This window comes from Dermacentor silvarum, chromosome 2 (genome assembly GCF_013339745.2).
Source record: "Dermacentor silvarum isolate Dsil-2018 chromosome 2, BIME_Dsil_1.4, whole genome shotgun sequence".
Lineage (NCBI taxonomy): Eukaryota > Metazoa > Arthropoda > Arachnida > Ixodida > Ixodidae > Dermacentor > Dermacentor silvarum.
The window spans coordinates 133,701,586-133,723,332 of record NC_051155.1 but is presented as its reverse complement, the minus strand read 5'-3'; the positions used below and the strand labels follow the sequence as shown (position 1 = coordinate 133,723,332).

General features: G+C 46.3%; 2 protein-coding genes across 2 annotated transcripts in view; both read left to right on the top strand.

Annotated features, from left to right (window-relative positions):
• LOC119440398 (sodium/nucleoside cotransporter 2-like) overlaps positions 1-6,339 on the top strand; it is a 38,655-nt gene extending 32,316 nt beyond the window's left edge. The window contains exons 7-9 of the mRNA XM_037705310.2: positions 4,725-4,886; positions 5,570-5,695; positions 6,328-6,339. Coding sequence (XP_037561238.1) covers positions 4,725-4,886; positions 5,570-5,695; positions 6,328-6,339 — 300 coding nt within the window. The remainder of the gene's footprint in view (positions 1-4,724; positions 4,887-5,569; positions 5,696-6,327) is intronic.
• A 1,246-nt stretch (positions 6,340-7,585) lies between these two features.
• LOC119441105 (sodium/nucleoside cotransporter 1-like) lies at positions 7,586-18,583 on the top strand. Its single transcript, XM_037705799.2, has 5 exons — positions 7,586-7,732; positions 9,124-9,289; positions 12,360-12,518; positions 16,114-16,297; positions 18,520-18,583. Exons 1-5 carry the CDS (start codon positions 7,638-7,640, stop codon positions 18,537-18,539), a joined length of 624 nt encoding a protein of 207 aa, XP_037561727.1. The 5' UTR covers positions 7,586-7,637; the 3' UTR covers positions 18,540-18,583.
• The last annotated feature ends 3,164 nt before the right edge of the window (positions 18,584-21,747 follow it).

Here is a 21,747-nt window from a genome sequence, read left to right as displayed (position 1 = left end):
TGTGTGCAAAGTATGAAAGTGCTGCAAGGTGCAAAGCTGCCATTTCAAGTAAGATGCCGTGCCAAAATCCCGTACCTCTGGAAGGAGCACCACTTCCTGCAGGAGGATCAAAGTCACACGCATAAACACGTATAAGTAAGGCGCACTGCTTGAACGTTACCGATTATGATACGTGGCTACCGCAAATCACTCAATGCAGAACACCCAAGACACGCAAAACATCCATTGTAGGTGCGCCGGGTGGCAAGAAAGTCATGTAATCGCCACAGTTCAATTGAGTTTTATTGTTAATGAGGCTGTGTAGCATTTATAGTCTGTGTAAAAAACTGACGGCGAGACTCTAGCATTCCCAATCAGGAACTACTGCAAAGTTCTGTCATTCACACATACCTTCCGTACGAGTGATAAATGAATTTCAGTGCTCTGTACTGAACCGGTTGAACGTTACAAATGTCATTACTTTATGTGGGTCCCAGACAACAACCGCGTAGCCTAGTAATGGTCCAACAAGTGAGGTGTAACAATTAGTTTAGTTTTACTTGTTGAATGCTGTTCTTTGTGTTTTAGGAACTACAACAGCTAAGAAGCTGCCTTCGTTATATTACCACTATAGTTAAATAGACGAAAGCCTCTGTCGCTTTATTAAAGAATTGATGCCCCTGAAGGTGTATCGTTGTTGCAGTAAGAACATTTGGGCAGCGTTTGTTGCTTCGTTGTTCAATTCCGTAGAGAACGGAGCCGTTAACCAGTAGATCTGTGGTAGTGCCATAGCCCCATCCAGCAGATATCGCAGGGACACAGTGTGGCGGAGAGGAGGAGGGCTGTCCTTCGCGGGACGTTCCTTCGCAGCAGCTGAGCATTTTCTTCGGTCTAAACCTTCAGATGCCCCACAGCGCTCGCGCTACACCATGCGCCGGTGAACCCGGCTATTCAATTACACGTATGATTCCGTGGTGATGTAACGAAGGCGTGTCTACAACGAAGCGAAGGTATACGTTGACATTGTCACCCATTGGCTAATTTCACACCCTCCCCAACAGTCCTTGCTGGTTAGCTAAATACAAGAAAATGTTTAACCCTTGCAAATGCGATTTCATTAAGTCATAAGTTTGTGAGAACCAAGTTTGCGTCCAAAATCACAAAACGCTCCTCGAAACCAAGTTGCAGAAGAGCCTGCGCCCCCTTAGCATCGGTGTCTTTGTATCGGCGATTAAAGCCCGACCACCGACCACCTATCACGAAATAAGAAAACGGGCGAAAAAGCCCGATATATTCGCTTTAAAGGGGCCCTGAACGACTTTTTATCGAAGTGTAGAAATGTATTTGAAGTCAAATTAGACTCTTTCAGTAATACTTTCCCGTAAAAAGTTATTGAAGGCGTTCAGCAGAAGCGGAGTTATTGGCAATCAACACACCGCTACTTCGGATTTTGGCGTCTACGACGCGCCAAACGCGGTTGTCCTCTGCGAGCCACAGCGCGCTCAGCCAGTTAGGGTGCCCCCATGTCCTCCGCGACCACCGGCGAGGAGGACACCGAGACACCCTAGTGGACTCGTCGCGCCACCCCGCGGCGGCCGCGGCATCTACCCTACGTAGCAGACCGCGGCTACAAGCAACTGCAGCGTTTGCTTTGTGCGCAACTTGGCGTCAGAGTGCGCACGCGCACACATCCTCCTTTCTCGCTGTGCTACGTGGTGCGGATCGGCTTCGTCCTGCACCATCTGGACTGAGGCATAGTAACCACATTGAACTTGCGCATTTTAAAGCGCTATCAATAACTCATTACGAAGGGAAGTGTGCCAAGGCGTCTGACAAGGAGCTGCCAGGAGTGCGCGCGCGCTGGCAAGCGTGCGTATGGCTGACGTTTAGTTTCGCGTGGTTAGAGGCCTGTTGAGTGTACAAAACTACTCGAAATTAGCGAGAACCGACGGCTACGACGCCGATAAGCCGGGTGGCGAAAGTGTGATTCCTGCGCGGGCGGCCGCGGCTGAGCCTGAGCACACGATAGTCGGCTTCTTCCCGAAGTGCGTAATTATTATCGAAATTCGAAAGTCTATTTTCGGTTATTTCAGCCTGTTTATTAAATTGTGTCAAAAATATACACAGTAACAGTAGGAAGAAGCGCACTCATTCAAACACCCTTCTTGAGTGATGTCAGCTATTGGCCAATAGCAGCCGCGTATGGGAATCTGCTTTATTACGAAATAAAGCGTCCAGAAAAGTGAGGAGCAGGTTTCTTTGAAAAGAGAGTGTTTGAGAGAAAGGTGACTTCGCGCTTCGCTTGCCAGCTCCATGCGCCGCGCACGACTGTAGAACTTGGCTGAGATGTTGGCAGCAGCGTATGCTGCTTAGCTTGCTTTCAGTATTGTATAAAATATTCACCAAGATAATTTCCAATAGAATCAGGGCAACACTTGACTTCAGTCAACCAAGAGAACAGGCCTGGCTTCAGGAAGGGATATTCTACGATGGATCATATCCATGTCATAAATCAGGTAATCGAGAAATCTGCGGAGTACAATCAACCTCTCTACATGGCTTTCATAGATTATGAAAAGGCATTTGATTCAGTAGAGATACCAGCAGTCATAGAGGCATTGCGTAATCAAGGAGTACAGGAAGCATACGTGAGTATCTTAGCAAACCTCTACAAGGATTCCACAGCTACCTTGGTTCTCCACAAGAAAAGTAGAAAGTTACCTATCAAGAAAGGGGTCAGGCAAGGAGACAATCTCTCCAATGCTATTCACTGCATGCTTAGAAGAAGTATTCAAGCTCTTAGACTGGGAAGGCTTAGGAGTGAGGATCAACGGCGAATATCTCAGCAACCTTCGGTTTGCAGATGACATTGTCCTATTCAGCACCAATGGAGACGAATTACAACAAATGATTGAGGACCTTAATGGAGAAAGTGTAAGAATTGGGTTGAAGATGAATATGCAGAAGACAAAGATAATGTTCATTAGCCTGGCAAGGGAACAAGAATTCAGGATCGTCAGTCAGCCTCTAGAGTCTGTAAAGGAGTACGTTTATCTAGGTGAATTACTCATAGGGGACCCTGATCACGAGAAAGAAATTTACAGAAGAATAAAATTGGGTTAGGAGTGCATACGGCAGGCATTACCAAATCCTGACTGGGAGCTTAGCACTGTCGTTGAAAAGAAAAGTGTACAATCATTGCATTCTACCGGTGCTAACACATGGGGCAGAAACTTGGAGGTTAACAAAGAATCTCGAGAACAAGTTAAGGACCGCACAAAGAGCGATGGAACGAAAAATCTTAGAACTAACGTTAAGAGACAGGAAGAGAGCGGTGTGGATCAGATAACAAACGGGGATAGCCGATATTCTAGTTGACATTAAGAGGAAAAAAAATGGAGCTGGGCAGGCTATGTAATGCGTAGGATGGATAACCGGTGGACCATTAGGGTTAAAGAATGGATACCAAGAGAAGGAAACCGCAGTTGAGGTCGGCAGAAAACCAGATGGGATGATGAAGTTAGGAAATTTGCAGGCGCAAGTTGAAATACGCTAGCGCAACACAGGGGTAATTGGAGATCGCAGGGAGAGGCCTTCGTCCTGCAGTGGACATAAAATATAGGCTGCTGCTGCTGCTGATGATGATGATGATGATGCTATAGGCGCAGACTGTGCTCTTTCACCAAGCCCGAGGGCTGATTCTGGGCACCCTTAAAATCTTGCAGTAGAAGGCTTCCTATAATGCGCCTTGGAAATAAGTGTCTAACCAAAATTTTAAATTAGCTCCGTCGTAAGGGGCCCTTCAAAGGTCCTCTAAATGCCCTCCCATAATTCAAACAACCGCGCACCGGGATTTCCCGATCTTCACGAGTCAACGTGCCAACAGTGGCATACACGTTACTTGACGTGAAGGACAAAGCTGTTGATGGGTCCATATGCGAGAGACAGCCGCTCATATTCGGTCTGAAAGCAAATCCTTTGCTATGCACTCGCGCTCCCGCTCTTCCTCATCTATCCACTTGCGTGTCGTGTGCAATCAACTTTCACCTCGTGTAGCGTGTTTTGCGTTGCGCTTAGGCGGTAACAGCGTGGAGCCGAAAAGCGCGGAATTCTGATGAGCGCGCTTTGAAGCTGTGTAAAAAAAAAAAAAAAAGACTGACATTCAGTGCAAACGTACGGCCCATGTGTCGTCTAGAGGAGGACACGGCGAGGAGGAGAGAGCGCCAGTCGGCAGCGATGGTGAAAGAGAAGCCGCTCGCTCGTCTTCTCGCTCAGAGGGGTTTAGGGGCCCTTTAACAGTTAGGAATGACAGGAACGCAAAAAAACATCGATGTTTTCACAAATATTCGAATTGCGAAATGTAATAGCGGCGAAGCAATGTCATCGCAGTGCAAATCCCGAGCAGCCGTGATTGGCCACTACCTCTCCCTGCATTGCTTTTCTTTTTTCGTGCCACACGTGTTCTGTTATTCGATTTCCCGAGAGTGGCTGACGTCGATTCCGAAACCTCGGCCAAGCTGATGACCGCAGGTCGGCGTTTTCGAGCGCGTCAATTGTTCCTATCCACTTTCCCAATAAAACGACTTCAATGCCAGATGAGTTAGCTTCAGGAACTTTTGTTGCTTGTGGACTTACAGTCAACCGCTTTTATCACACTGCCGTTGGTTTGGGAGGAAGTGCCTACTGTTTGTGAGAGGAACACGGGTCCATTTGCCCCTGCGTGTGAGCACGCTGCGTCTTTTCAGATCCTTCCAGTTGTGCTGTTCTTCAGCTTCCTGGTGTCTGTGCTGCACTACTGCGGCGCTGTGCAATTCGTAGCCGTCAACATGGGGATTATGCTGAGGATGATCACAAGCCTCTCGTCGCCTGAATGTATCTCTTCATCGGCTACCATTCTGGTAGGCCTGGTAAGATTGGTGTGCCAAGTACCGCCATTAATGAATTATGGTACGTACATGTAACTAACACAGCCATGTGCAAATGCTGAGAAACCCAAATCATCATTCTTGTATACCTGTGTGGTGCGCATGAAATGTGTTGCGCATATATTTTTAGTAAATTTATGTATTTGTATATAATTTAGGTATTTATCCGATGTGCATGTGTGTGTTTGTGTGTATAAGTCTTGTATAATAGCCGATTAACTTGATCGGTACATTAGATGTCGAACACCTACCATTTTTCACGCCATTGTCGTGCTTTGAGTGTTACTTGTTTTTCTCGGTGCAAGTTCGCCCGATTACGAATTAAAGAGCTATATTTCTGAGTCGCTGGTCGGGCACTGACTGTGTTCTCGCCGTCACTACAACGTGACGTTATGAGCACATATCTAGTTGGGAAATATCTGAAGTTGTCGTTCTTTATACAAAAAGCTGAGAAATGCCGGCCAAATTGCTGACAGAGAAAAAAGAACTGAATCCACATCTATTGTGTCCGTGATTTTCTGGAAATTTTAGGGTAAAGAGCAGTGGGGTTTGTTTTGATGAGAAAACTATCGCTTTAGATGCCATCGTAACAGTATTCGTAAAGTGATTTAGGATACCCACCCATGCGAGTGCTTGTCTTTAATATGTTTTGCATGAACACTAAGCCAATGGCCGTGGCGTTCATCAAGCCTTTCATGAGCGAGATGACACTCTCCGAGCTGCACTGTATCATGGTAGAAGGCTACTGTGGACTACCAGCTTCCATATTCGCCATGATATTATACGTTGGGGTGAGTCTGGAAATTACAACAGGTTGGACATGTAAATTAGAGCTGTCTGTGATTTTTGTCAATTTCATTTGTACTCCTCATATGTTTAGCACCAGAAAATGTACCCATTTCTTTTTTTAGCAATGCTCCAGTGGTGAACATCTGACGCCACAAAATAATTACTGGTAACTGCGTAGTTTCTCCAATCAAATTCTGACCCTCCACAGCTCATGAGAGGTCCGCAGATGCTTCCACCTATCAGTATCATATTGTTGTAATGTTTGGTTATCGTCATACCATATATTATTCACGGTGGAATGCGACTCCGTCTTTTACGCAAATAAATCTGCTCTGGCCATTCTTTTTGTCTCACCGGTTTGATTAGGGTTCAACATATATTACCGGCTCTTTAAAGCAAGGTATTGGTGCCCAGAAACACTTTCTAGGCAGGTCGTTAAATGTAGTTGTCAATGGAGGGCAATATTTTAGGCACATTTTGCTGCAAAACGTATTTGAATGTGATTCGTTGTAGTGAATTGATCGTCAATCCATGATCGGCCCTTCAGCTGCGCCCCCTGTGCTCACACCGCTTCTTCAACGGCACTGCGGAGGCTGCTAGACGGTGCCCGCGACGCTCCGCGTTTCTGTTTTAGATGTTCACCTGAAAGCCACTACTTCCCGTTCTGGCATCTGCTACGTGCTAAAATCCGAGGTTACCCATGAACTTGCGAGTGCGCTATTATAGAGTTCACATGCTCCGACAGCGAGCACTATCGCTCTATCTGTGGCGTTCATATGTTGAAACCGCCTAGCTTTTCTCGTAGCTGAGTTGCGTAGTGTGCCACGCCAGTGGCCCTGCCGGCTCGGTGGTAAGGACTCCGCTTAACAGACTCCGCTGACGGCTGACAAGGGCTACGACTTGTACGCTGACACATCATTGCGCAATGCAACGCGAACTGGCCACGCTCCCCATCTGTATTTCTTGCGTAGTAGGCGGCAGACAAGTTCTGACCGCAAATCTGAATGAGGTTACAGGCAGCAACTACAAAATGGCGCGGCGCTTCCTGTTCACTTTAGCAACTCAGGTTAGGAAGCACGGGCCACATAACTTCAGAAAGAACTGGGAACACGGAAAATGCACAATAAAAATAAATTTTAAGAGAGGTGGTAGTTCTACTTGCGTTCTGATTCAATTTAAATGTACACAAACTCTACGCACAAAGGCAAAGTTGCATTGCGGCAAACAGACGCACATTTCAGTAGAGGTCAGCTAAACTACTGCGATGGCACGATCTTGCGCTGTGGAGGAAGAGGCATAACGTAAGAACTCCATTCCCCAGTTGATTCAAAGATGTAGCTGCTCAGTCTGTGCCTTGTATTACACATTTTGCTAGGCGCTTGGAATTTAGCAATGTGTGTCCGAGCCTCCTACCAAGCTGTCTTCTATCGGGGAAGTATTACGATTGCGATTGCATTGCGATTTCCTTAATTCTGTCCTCTGGTTCACTTATTTCGTTGAATCACCTAAGCACTACGCTCGAATGGAAGACCTCTTTTTTCCCCCCTACTTATTGCACTTTCAACGTTTTAGAAAAATTATGCTAAATACATTCGCTGTTAATTTGCGAACAATTGTGATACACAATGACTGTCCAATGTATACTACCACGGCTTTGCACGGCTACCACGGCTTGGCCATTGCCTCCTTTTGTTGAATGTCGTATGTGGCATGGGCACATAATACAATTGTATGAATAAATTGAATGTGAAATTGAAATTTGTGTTTGGGTTGTCGGTATTGTGTAAAACTCCTCCCGCTCTTCTCCTACACGAATAATATGTCAACGTTAATAACGGTGCTTCTAGACTCAACGGTCATCACAAGGATTTATAGAGTACATGTCGATAACACGTTCAGGACGCATCACATGGAAGTGGTCACCACCTCCTAGCGGCGAACCTGATGTCAGTCCCTGCTGGGCTCGGAATGGCCAAACTGTTGCTGCCCGAAACACAGAAGGCTCCGCTTGCAAGCGCGAACGCCAAGCCGCTCGTCAGGTGAGCCTTCAAGGAGTACTTGTAGAAATAAAATTCACCGCCCATGCACCCCGTACACACGTAAAGCAGCGAAGCTGAAATGTGCGTTTCTGGTATGAGCAAAGTGAATGTGTAAGTGAAGGTCAGCGTGTAATTTGCGTAGAGTAGAAAAGTCATAGTAGCTTAACACAGTCGAGGTCTGAAAAAGCCGAGCCCCCCTCTCCGCCCACATTCCTTTTAGCTAGATACGCCAGGTAGATGATCTATCCATGGCGTGCGTCAACAGTTTATTACTGTGTGCACGCTACGTTACCTCGATGTGCACTCGAGGGAGTGCACAGCCAGGTAACATTGAGTGCACACATCCTGCCGTAAACACAAAGTACACATCCTACAGAAAGATTAGGTTTGCTTCCTCGAGTCGTACGAAAGGAGGAGTAAAGATGCCGTACACACGAAGTATGTTTTGCTCAAGTTCACATAAAGGACAAGGAAACATATAGGTCACCTAGGGCACAAGAAGGCAACAGACAGGAAACACAACGGTCGGGGCCATTTTCCTAGGGGACATGTTACACGGAAACTCAAAATTACACTAGCTCTGGAGACAAACATTTTTCTTTGTTGACGTGACGGTGTACACACACGGATGTAGAAAATTTGCCGGGGTAGCCATATACAGCTTCGCAGTAAAACATCATATTTTACTTCATCCCGCTATCACTGCAAACACCTGTATATGGAGCGTATAGGGACTGCACTTTCTAACCATATCCTGTTGTGTTATATCCCATCATTGAAAGTAATGTTGTCGATACTTGCAATATCGTTGAAGTAATTTGCTTACAAGCACTGAAATTCGGACAAGTTTGCAAGAATTCATACTTGACTCAAAGCGGAAAAAAAGTGCTTAGTTGCCGAATAACAGACCCACCAGAGGCTATCGTGTTGCACTGATGAGCTCGAATTCGCGGGTTCGATGCCGGCCACGGCAGCCACATCTTGATGGGGTTGCAATGCAGAAACACTTGTGTACTTAGGATTAGGTGCTCGTTAAAGAACCTGAAGGGTGTAAAACTAATCCGTTGTGCCCCACTCCGGCGTGCCTCATAATCAGATCGTGATCGTGCACGTAAATCCATAGAACAGGAAAGCCGCATATACAGGTAATATTATCATAAATAACAATATTGATAACTTCTTGGCGCTAAAAAAAAACTTCAGAAAGACGAGTAGGCTAACTAGTAGCACAGCTTACTTAGCCTCTCACTGATCGTTGGCAGTTACAATAAGGATAGCCACTCAATATCCCTATTGCATTTTCCTTTTGTGTGCACCAGCATTACGAGTGGAAACCGGCTGAGATCCTATACAGTCACCAATACTGAAACCTTTCGCACTATATCGTGCAGCTCTGAGAACACGGTATTCGAGGCTGGCTCCAATGGCGTGATTGGGGCGCTACCCAAAGTGGCGCACATCGTGGTCGCCTTGATCGTGTACACCGCTGTACTGCACATGGCCGACGCCGTCTTCGGGAGCATGCTCCTGGCTTTGGGATTTGCTGTGCGTCTAAAGGTGCGGGAACGTCTGATGAACCTGCGTTCTTGTGAAATAAACGACGTCCTTGCATGTTCTTAAAGGGTCCCTGATACAATTCGGACAAATTTTGTAGACGCGTAGGGCACAGCTACAGCGAAACATTCACACAACAACTTTTGTGAAGCGTCTCATATTAAGAGACCTACGGACGATTGCAAGTTACCCTGCTCCCTAGCTAGGCTTTTTCTCCTCAACTCGTTTCTCCTCAACTCAACTCGAGTGACCGGGGCTAAGCTCTGCCTTCACTAACTCTACGTCATGATATGCCGTCGTGTTATCTACTTCCGGTTTTCTCGAAGCCAGCGTTCCAAGCCTTTCCAACTTTTCCACCAGCCACTGATTGACAAGCGAGAGATTCAAAGTAGCGAGCATTCTGTCGCAGCGCCGAGCGCGTCCGGTAATGTGGTAACCACAGTCGAGCTGGACATTTTGACGGATAAGTGGAAACGTAAACAAAAGCCCCTCCTACTACTATTACTGTGATGACGGAGTGCAGACGTTAAGCGGCCTGATCGGTCTAAAGTCGGTCTGCATGGTCCAGCCACCTGGTGGCGCAGAGCTTAACCAGCCAAACAAATAGCTAATATTGCTGTAACAATGTATAAAACATTTCGAAAATCTAGAAAAACAACGTGTTCACGATTACGTTGCTGCAAAAAATTTACGCCAGCAGCAAAGTAAAAGACACTTGTTCACTGCTATATTCGTTCTGCGTTTGGTTGAGCTCTGTGCCACCAGGTGGCTGCACCATTCAGGCCGTTCACGTTTGCGCCTCCGCTCATCCAGAAAACCCCCGGCGCTGTAAGCTTGCGCTTGCGTTTACCCGAATACCGGACATGCGAGTGACTACTGTGCTGTATAGTAATCCTACGACGTGAAGTGATGGCCGCAAACGCGTAGATGGCGGTGTCGATCGGATACCCACAAACAGCGCTGCAGCCACTTCGCTTGCATGTGTGCCTCGCAGAGGGACACGATGTCGCAGCTTGACATGTCGCCGATCGCTACGCTTGCAGCCGCCCACATCGCGAGGGTGGGCTGGGGTTCACCAGGGTGAACCATGGTGCTCGGAAAAAGACAGATTGAGAGCAACACAGACCGCGCAACTCGCGTCAACGCGGAGCACGTTGTAACACAAGCAGACGATACTTGCTGTGTGCCGAAAGTGCTTGCAAGAGCGTAGTGATACACTGTCCTTGTGCATTCTCTTTCTGTTACTTTAATCTTTTAGAAACAATTTAACTAAGATTTCAACTATTACGAACAACATTTGTTCACCATGATGTTGGAAAAATTATCGATGACGCGCCCTGGGCAGCCAATCGGATAGCTCGCCCGACTGACATGATATAGTCAAATCGCGTCAGATGGTCAGGGGCGGCTTAAAATTCATCCGAGTGGCGGGCTGCGATCGGTATCATTGTGCCTTTTTAAAACCTTGTAATAAATAACACGCGTTACGCAGAGCACTTAGATGCGTCAATTATTGATCAGAATGACCTACCCTAATGATTCAGTACGTTTGTACATAATCGTCAAAATCGTTTCAGGGGCCCTTTAAGACCAAATGATTCAGGCGGATTACAACTGAGCAGAAAGTACTAGGCAACATCAAGGAAGTGTAGTGCCAAGCTATAGCTTCTTCTTTTTTATTAATCTGAAACAGGAACAGCGCAAAAGAAAAACAGCTATGGGAGACAGAAACAACGACAACACATAGCGCTGGGCTTTGTATTTTCTCTTACGCCCCCCTATTTTTTCTTGCGATACCTGTATCAATGCTATGCAGTCCCTGTCGAAAAGCCAATATTGGCCTCGAGAACATACCGGGGCGCCATCTGCAGGGGTCTCTCCGTAACGTAGAAAGCAACATCACATGATACCGGCTGGGAAGTGCTCGGTATCTCAAGCGTTTCAGCCACGAATAATTCGGAATGCTTTCACGGGGTAAGCCTTGTGCGTGCGGCGTCTTGGCTACAAAACCTAGTGTGTGCTTCCCTGTCTGGTGTGTAGTGCCGCAAATGTTTTTTAGCGCGTGAGCAACCTGATGCTTTCATATTCAGTTCGCACGATCCTTCAAAGAGTAGTTATACCCAGTTTTGCCTCAATAAAAGTACTGATCGCAGCTTCGTCGTGAGGATGCGGTTTGCTAGTTACACCAGAGTATTGCTGCGGTACAATTATTTATTAGCAGTATGTTATACGTAATGCGTGAAACTTCAAGTGGTTTTATTTTTGTCTCCTCAAACCATGCTTCCACCGTGTGCGCGCATGCAAGTCGCATCCATCTCAGCGCCGGTGATTATGACTGTTGTCAAATCAAGTGAGCACGCTACAAGACCAGTGTGTTTCTCTTGCTCGACTCTTACTATCACCACATTATGTGGTTTTCAGTGTCCTTATCAGCCAAGCACGTCGCGGCCGCTTCGTTTTGGGGTATGCGTGAAAACTCGCACCTTGCTCGGTCGAACACGGCCGGCACTGCGGCACCGAGCAGTAAACCATGCTTTAAGAGCGGGCAACTAAATTGCTGCCTTTCTAATGAAATGCATTATCTACAACGCCATAATCAAGGCTTCAATCACCAAACCAGCGAGCTACGTTGGCTGCGGCAAAGTCACGAAGGACGAACGCGCGTCACCTTATGTAACTTCTTAAGTAATGCGATACCACCACCGGTCTACTGAATTGGCCTCATTGGCGGTATACTGAATTGGCCGCGAGGCCAATTCAGTATATCCGATATTTCCATTTAAACATACGGCCACCCCTTATTAACGTTTTTGTGTTCCTGTAAGTGAAATAGAACACCCAATAGAAACAAACTATGCCTCGTAATCTCCTTTTCCAGTTTATGGACATATTAAAATCTCATCAAAAAACCTATGTTCCATAAATTATACGGGACACCCTATCGTGAAAAAATAAATATGCTCTATATGTTCATATGGGTTCACTGAGGACAAGGCATATGTATTCTTTTCTGTCTGAGAGCGGCGTATTTTCGGGTTAACAACGCGGTATTTACCCCTTACCCTGGTCTCAGGAGCTGCTGGGGATCCTCTTCTCGCCGGTATCGTTCGCCTTCGGTTTGACAGGCCGCGACGCTGTGCAAGTGGGCTACCTGCTGGCGGTGCACACGATAGGCAGCGAAGTCCTCGCCTTCATCGAGCTCAACAAGATGAACGCGGCTGGCGCCATATCGGTACGCAAGGCTGTCGCAATTTTAGGGCAATTCAAAAGTTGTGCTTGTATTTTAGGAGAGGTATGTCATGCCAGCCACTAGGGCGTGGCTCGTTAGTTGCATATCAAAGTCTATAAACCTTGTACAGCGAGCAGTCTACGCACTGCGCTCCAAAGTTCGCCGCAAGCTTGCCGCCATTGAACGCCTTCTGAATCGAGAGCTAGCACGCATCAGCCGCCACCCACCACCCAAGTAAAGTTCCACCGAAATGTCGGGAGTCGCCTAGAACTATTTATTTGAAATGTGAAAGAGCAGAGGAAAGATGTGCTTTGTGGTGGACTGCAAAGTACTGCAAGTGAGACCTGAATGTATGTGTCTGCAACTGAGGCCTGAAGCTGTGTGCGAGCTACATCCGGCTCAGCTGCACATCAAGTGCCCTTATTTACGACCGTTGTTCATGCATACCTTTCTGCAAGGTAAGCAGAAGAAGCTCTACGACCAGTGCTGTATAGCATATTGACGACAAGGACTTCCAGGCTAACACAGCGCTTCCACCACCGCTGGCACAAAATATCACGTAATATTCAACTTCGATAACCATGAATCGGTCAGCCCTACGTTCTTGAATGGAAGCGCGACTGACACAATTCAGCAATATGAATTTTCATAACAGCGAAATCCAACCTGGAATAATAGGCGGGCACCGCGAGCTTTTATTCTGAGCCTGCAATCAAACAGCAGGCGAGCTGTCACACACCATTTGTAACATTTTTCGTCACTCATACGAGAATACATTTTATTGCGATAGCAATTATATTGTTACGGGCGGATTTCTTGCCATCGACGTCGCCATCGTCGCCGCCACTCTACGCCGCGCGCTGCCACTCGAGCCGCTGTATCTTGAAATCCATCTGCGGCGGGGACAGAGTCCGCTTTGCATTGTGATTTCGCGGCTTAGTTCGCGTTGATGCGAGAGGCAGCACGAAGCTTACTTCGCTCGCCGCGGTTGTGCGCACGTGACACTATGCTTATTAATTTAGTTGGTATGCCTATGTTTACATGTTTATGCGGCCGATAAAACTGCTATCCTTACTTCGTATAGCTGCACACTAACTAGCTCTCACAATCGATACTTCGCCTTTCGGGCAAAACTGCGACGTTTTAACGGCTGTGCTATTAGGCCGCGGTTATTCCGTTAGTCGTCCACAAGAAATGTGCGCCGATCCTGGTGGTAGTGCAGAAAGGGTCCAAGCGCAATGGCACATACCCTTGTGAACTAGCGAAGCTGAGCCTGGCTAAGTCTAGCTATGCATGATTTGGACTACTTAAGCTTAGTCAGTCATCGATACCCAATCAATAGCTAATCGATAATCGATCAATAATCAATAAATTATAGAAAATGCAGGGGATGACTTCGTAGTGCTTCGCCTAACCCAAATACGTGGTCAATGCCTTGCGATAGCCAATCAATAGGATAATCGATCAATACTCAATAAATTTCGCAAAATGCTGCGGATGACTTCGTAGTGCTTAGCCTAGCCTAAAAGCCAGGACTATAGCTAGGTGCCCATCAGCTCTGCTGTCTCTTTAGCATTGCGCCTCCAGTGTAAGCTACGCTAGTTATTTTTTATTATGCGCTTTACGTAATCAGGAAAACCAATCCTAAGTAATCTTCTCGCCAGCACGGATAACAATATTACGCGGCCAGAACCGACCACCATGGCCGGAGCAGGTCATAGACAGGCATTTTCTGAGCGCACCCGCACGCCTACTCCCGAACGAAGTTGACATGCAACAGCTAACGGCGACAAGAGGCACACAACTGCAACAGCCCTACTTATCTATCTCTGTAAAGACAAGAATATAATGTGTAAAAGCAAGCATGAGGCTGCATACGGGGATTTCAGCTGGTGCGCTTGCACATCTAAATATCTCATCAAGATAGCATGTCGTGTGGTCGGTATTGTACGATGGAAGCGTTCGAAACATTACTAAACCAATTTACTTATTAGGAAATATCTAAATGTTATCGCCAAATGCGCATCTCTCCATCGTAGAAGCGCATGGCCTAGTGTGGAATAACATAAACAAATTATTCGAGTTGTTCCCCTTTGCGGGCTTATTTAGGGGTCCAAAATGTACACTACTTACATTTCCAACAAGACCAGCTGGTCATGTGCTGGTCATGACAAGCTGGCCATGACAAAACTGGAGCATCGTAATCTAAGTGCAGAGTTATTTTATCTGATTGGCAGTGAAGGGTTAAACTACTGACAGTGAGCGACGTGATTGATTATGCCTCACAGGTGGGCAAACATCAAGCGATCTTCCTTAAAAAGCTGCAATCTCGGTCTATTACAGCTTTTTAATGAGGCGCAAGCATTCACGTTATGGATGGGCGCCTGCGAAGGGCGCCACAGTTGCTCCCTTCGGCTGTTTATTTTCGCTTTTTTGTATGAAAATGGTCTGTATTCACTATGCTGTAAAAAATAGCCATGTAAACTTGCATTTCTGGAAACGGTTATGAGTTGCCCGGATGGCGCACTTCATCTCTGCCATTGAACTCAATCACATGGCATTTTGGTTGAAGAGCTTTTAACGGTTTTCATACAAACTTGTTCTATTTAATTGTAGAGTGATTTTCAAATGTACGGCTTTGCGGTAAAACAATCCAGAGGAAAATATTTAAATATTTCATCTTTCGTATTACTCAGGAGTTTCGGCTGAATTTCATGAATCATCCGGTATATGTTGAGAGTTGGATAAATAGCCGCGCAAGCCAGCTATAAAAGACTGTTCCCGCTGCACTGGTTGTTTATCTCCGCTTAAACTTCTCACAGAAGTACAATTTTTAATGAATGAGTGTTTAACGACTTGTTCTCTTGCATTACTTGCCAGTTTTGTCCAAGTACCATCAGATGAGCCTGTCCTCTGCGGTGATGCCACTCAAGAATTATGATTTTACTGCTATGTGGTTATGTCATGTGTCATTGCTATGGCGTAAACATGTAGTGCTCGTTGCCATGAGAGATGACGCCATCGTTTCTTTGCCATGTAGCTGACATGTCCTGAGGGACGTCGCTGCAGATATACGGCCCACATTGTATTTATCATGGACGAAATTAGTAAGTAATGGCAGCAAACGTGGTAATAAACTGAACTTCATGCATACAGTTACCTTCGTGCGAAGTATGAGCGCTTATGGCTCAGTGGCTCAGCTTGCTAAACCATGAAATGATGGCGCGCACACACTTAAATATAGGGTATTCTGGGTAAAATGGCTGTTAAATACGTCTATTGAACGGTGTAAAGTTTATAAACCCCGCTAATCACTCCTAGGGGAGTTAACGTCGTCAGTGTGCAGGAAGAGTCACGTACTTCTGGCGTTCCTCATTATACAAAACTCGGCATGTAGCCATGAAACCGAAAAATATAACTCGAGTTCACAGCGCTCGTGTCCTTCCCTCAGCCATTCGTCCTTCTCCCGTTTCAGTGTTGCAGTCGCTTCAGTGTGATGTTGGAACAATAATAGCCGCTTCAGGTTAGGCTAGGTTAGCATGAGTTAGGTCAGGCTAGGTTAGGGACGTCGTCTACAGTTCCGTCGGGGTGTGCGCAGAAGCGTGCAGGCGTGCTGTCCACGTATGCGCTCTGCAGCTCCTCATGCCTGGGCCAAGTGCCAGCCGTGACCAGCGTGCTCAACGACATGGCGCCACAGAACCGCATCGCCGACATCCAGAGCGTCTGCTGGAGGGCGCTCTTCACCGGATGTCTGAGCACCTGGCTGAACACTTGCATAGCAGGTGAGACATGCGCATGCGCACGACGTCGAGGACGTCGTTGCATTCCAAAGTCTAAGTTATTTTTGATGTTCACTTCTACAGTGTACAGTGTTTCGAGGGAACATTGTTTGTTACCGCGCGGCTCTTACATTGCTCCCGCTCTGGCCGCCGGAAATGCCAGCTGTTGCTGCGTCAATGCACCGCACACGTGTATAGAAAATTGCCAGGGCCAACAACCACAAGTCACGTGCTGCGAATCCCTACAATTGTACACATGCCAGAGGAAGAAAAAAATATCATGTGCTATACACACGAGTGTTTCCTCTAACAGCGGGCCCTATTGTACAAGAAGCAGTACGCAAAAGCCAACAGTTGGGTTGAGTTCAACGGAAGCACACCGTTGATTCAGCTACTCGCAACAGCCGGAGCATGAACAGATGAAGTACCAAATATGCAGTAAATAAACGTAGAAATATAATACGAATATCAGCAATACCAGGAGGACATGTGAAAATAAAGCTAGGAAATATTGCTTAAAAGAGGAACTCGAAAGAAATAAATGTATGTATGATATATGCAGAAATTTATTGCACTAGTGGGTTCATGAGTTAGGGGTAAGTTAATGAGCAAAAGGTTCAGAGAGGTGTCTTTTCTAGAAAAGCCGGTGGGCGATGTTTATTCCTCCAAAGGTTCATTTTCTCCTCCAAAATGACATTTCCAAAAAATACTTTTGGCTTAGTTTTTACGCTACAGTAATATACTGCCCGTTAGATATCAGAAGCTTAGTTTGGAAGACGCTACAAATTTACGAAAACATATAACGTTCGCAGGCCTTACCAGTGTACACTGAGTGCAGTAGCACGGTCAGAACCAGTGTAAGCGTGTAGAGAACAGAAAGGCAAACTGTGATTCCGCACCGCAATTCCAATGTGATGCCCTGTCTTCAGACCTTGCTCTTGCGCAAAATGAACTTATCCTTCAAAACACATGCGCCTTAATCCCTCCATGCGTCTCCTACCTTCTCCCGTAAAAATTCTCGTGTAGAGGAAGTCTCTTTATGTAGAATACGGGCTGGGGTGGGCATTACACCGCACGTCGCCTGAGCCGGAGCCTCCAACACCCTAAGACCCCATGAGCTATCTAAAAATATTTGCCGTGGTTCAACACGGGTAAACCAAATTATACCTTCTCCCGTAAAAATTCTCGTGTAGAGGAAGTCTCTTTATGTAGAATACGGGCTGGGGTGGGCATTACACCGCACGTCGCCTGAGCCGGAGCCTCCAACACCCTAAGACCCCATGAGCTATCTAAAAATATTTGCCGTGGTTCAACACGGGTAAACCAAATTTGTCGAGTGATAGCACAGTTTTGCTTGCTTTGGGAAAGGACACAGACAACGCTCGGCGCCGTCCGCAACTACCTCATCTTCAATTGCACCACAAGACAATACACAGACGCTGCTCGGCGCGGCAGCAGCAGCGAACGAATTGACCTTCATGTTGCGTCTCGCTTCAACGCAAACTAAGCGTCGAAAGCACAGCACATACGAAGCTGTCAGCACTCGGCGCACTTTGTCACATCGCAGATCGCTTTCAAGACATGGGCGCCCACGCGGCGTACACAGCAGCCGCCGGTAGTGGCAGGCTAAGTCCCAGTTTGAACTTGGCTGAGCTTGAAGTTCACGATTACGGAACCTGGCATTTTTGGGGTTTGTACCTGGAGTACTAGAGCTATCGCTCCAAAAGTGTTCACTGTGTTTTGTTAACTGCCTTGTAGTGAACAGTATACCTTAAATAACTCTCGATTAGCGCTGAGCGTTCTACGAATACCGCATCATTGTATTTTTGTTATTAGAATTGCCCGGTTGAAGCGGTCATGTGCTTTGGTACAAGCAGCTATACAAAGAGTGGGAGAACCAGCTTAATAATTGTACAGCTTTGTTTCTTTTCGTGCAACAATTATTGCGCTCTTTAAATTTCTCAACGAAAGCTATACTGAGCATGAAAAGCAGTGCGGAACCAAGTTATTGTAATTCTCGAAATCTTAGTTTTTTATTCGTTTATAATGACTGCATGGTAACACAGGTATTCGTCCATAAAATGATTTTTTGTCTCCATTTCTTATAGTTGGTTTAAACACTGTTCAGTATAGATGTATTCACTCTTCGCGATAATGTTATCATGCTGCATTGCGTCTGTTCAGCTGAGAGAAAAAAAATATATTTTTTTCTTATTTCCACGCAGGCTGCTTGGTCACAGACTGAGTGAGAGGTCGAAGAAGAAACCGCGTGTGGCGAGCAGACCCCACAATTACTGAAGCTGTTGTTGTTTGACACGCACGATCTTTGGACTCGTGCAACACTCTGCTACAAAGCGAGAGACAAGCGGTCATCTCGCGTTATTTTCTCCTTGATTGTTCGTGTATTTTATTATTGTGATGCTATTTTGCGAACTTTTTTATACGCGCTATCGAAAGACCGAAACGCAAATATATAATGTCCCCTACGTCACTCATACGTTTCATCCAGGAAGATTACTTTGATGCCAGGGCTCCTTATGTATAGTGGGTTGACTACGATATATAATATTACTGTCTTGCTCTTGCTTTACGGGCAAGGCCTTTTTTGCTTGTATTTTTTTCCTCACAGTGTTGCAGGGGTTCGTCTTCTTTATTTGCACACGCATCTGAAAGATTTAATGTTTCTAACGTGGGGATCTTGTTACTTAGCCGAACGAGTACAGTTGCAGCGGAAAAAGATTAGCACAAGTGACCGATCACCAGGTCAGGTAAATTGCGGCACGTGACGCTATTGTGGCCTAGCACGCCGAAAACGAGATTGCCAGGCCCCCCTCTCTGAAACATGAATCATGTGGCACTTTAGGTAGCCGTGCGCACGGGAACAAGAACACCGCGTACCGCAATTTCCCTGCTCCGGTCATCGGCCACTTGTGCTAATCTTTTTCCACTGTAGCTCTACCTTAATGTTTATAGATGAAAAATGAATGTCTCTGACATCATACGAAGCTTCAATATGATACCCTTTAAGCATATTGTCTCAAGCCCGTACTGTAACGGGGTCACGTTGGAGAAGGTCCATCTCTTTGGCCAGCAAGTCTTACAAACATAACATACTTTTTGTGTAATCAACGCACCAATGTGGTAGTCGGAGAGCTCGCTAAACGGCTGCCATCGGAACAGATGTCCAACCCAGACGACGCACCGGAAGAACCACTGAACTACACTGAAACGCTACAACATAATAGACAGCAGGAGACACCTCTCCCACTACACCATTCACCTAACTTAGAAACTGCCATCGAATGCCGACAGCTACAAACTAAGTCATTTCCCTGTCTCATTTACCTTCACCCCCCCACTAATATCATTCATATTGTCCCTGCTGTGGAGCAAAGCCGACAGTATATCACTGTACCTGGGAATGCCCACACCCTGTGGGCTAGGCCCATATTTATTCTCTCTCCCCTTCCTCCTGGTAGATTTTGCTGACCAGCTGTCTTGCAGGAGCAGCGAAGGCCAATCCACCGGGCACGCGGTGTTGGGCGAGCGAATGGGGCCTTGAGCTAAGGGCTCCACCCTACGAAGAAGACGCCCCGCCTCTATATGAATGTTTTTTGTCACTTTTCTACAATTTTTGAGACTCAAGCGAGAGAAAAACATTGTGTTATGTTTCTGAACATTCTTCGTGAATGTGAGCTACGGCTGGAAGAGTCGGGAAGGATATACGGGAGGACCTGACAATCGGCAATTGTTTCTAAGGGGCCCAAAAAAAAAAACTCACACGTCATTCCACTGCTCTGAAGGTGGATTACCAGCGAAGCAGTTTAGCACACGACATAGATGTTACACAAAATTTAGGTCAAAGGTATGTGCAAACTTTATTTCTCTTGAGTGGCGACGGCGGTCATGCCGAAGAATGACACCACACACACTTTTATGTGGATCGGTGGTCTTTATCGGTGGCATAAATTCGCGTGGAAGACTACCGCCACCTAGGGGAGCCGGGGGAAACTATACACGCACGACGGGACCGCCACGACGGGAGAGCGGAAAGAAATGTTAAAGAACCCTAGGTGGTCAAAATTAATCCGGAGCCCTCCACTACGGCCTGCCTCATAATCAGAACTGGTTTCGGCACGGAAAACCCCAGAAAGAAGGAAACCAGGAACACAAGCGCTTGGAACGACGACAAAGGGAGGGCGGTGCGAGAAAAAAACATGGCCGACAGAGTCGCATAGCGGAAAATCTTTGAGAAATTCTTATATACCTGAGAGTCCACTGATTTTGACAATGGTGCCGATTGATCACTAATCTACTGAAAATGCATATCCAAGTGATAAGACGTATAAGCTTTTGCATAGAGTGAAGTGATTTTGCATTAAATTCGGGAGGTGAGTTTTTTGCACATGCAGATCGGTTGACCGACACGAAAAATGCATAGAACCCTGGCGATAGGCAGCTTCGCTTTGACATGCTGGAAATGTCGTCCCGGACACATTTAACAATATGGTTAGATGAATTTTTTGCCAATATGGGTGTGGTTTTAAAACAGTTACGTAGCCGCTTTCAGTTCATCATCATCATCATCATCATCATCATCATCATCATCATCATCATCATCATCATCAGCCTATATTTATGTCCACTGCAGGACGAAGGCCTCTCCCTGCGATCTCCAATTACCACTGTCTTGCGCTAGCGCATTCCAACTTGCACCTGCGAATTTCCTAACCTCATTATCCCACCTGACTTTCTGCCGTCCTCGACTGCGCTTCATTTCTCTTGGTATCCATTGTGTAACCCTAATGGTGCACCGGTTATCCATCCTACGCATTACATGGCCTGCCCAGCTCCATTTCTTCCGCTTAATGTGAACTAGAATATCGTCTACCCCCGTTTGTTCTCTGATCCACACCGCTCTCTTCCTGTCTCTTAAGATTACTCCTAAGATTTTTCGTTCCATCGTTGTTCAGTTCCTTCGTTCCATCGTATTTCAGTTACTGGGTACAAATACTTCTCTTGATAAATTTGAGGCTACTGGAAGTGAAACAAAAAGGTAAACACATTTCTATAGCACAGCAAAGGAAGAGAGTGCCAAATTTAAATAAAGTCTCGCGTACTTGCCGAGGAATTGTTTTCGCCCATTTGCGGTTACTGTACGTGCACTTCCTAGGTAGACTGCTTTATTAATGCGTTAGCATTCTTTGGATACGTCAAGTACGTTACGGGGGCTATCTATCTATGTTTGTATGTTTGTATCTAGCCGTTTTCCCCCTACCTGGGTGTGTGGGTAGTCAGTGATCGAATGGGCAGCGCATCGGGCTGCTGTGCTGAGATAAGCGAGTTCGAAACGAGCCAGCGGATAAACTTTAGTCACTGAGTATGTGGCAGTGTGAACATACGTTCCGGTATTCGTCGAACCTCTTTCACGCCGGGATGGTTCACTGTATACG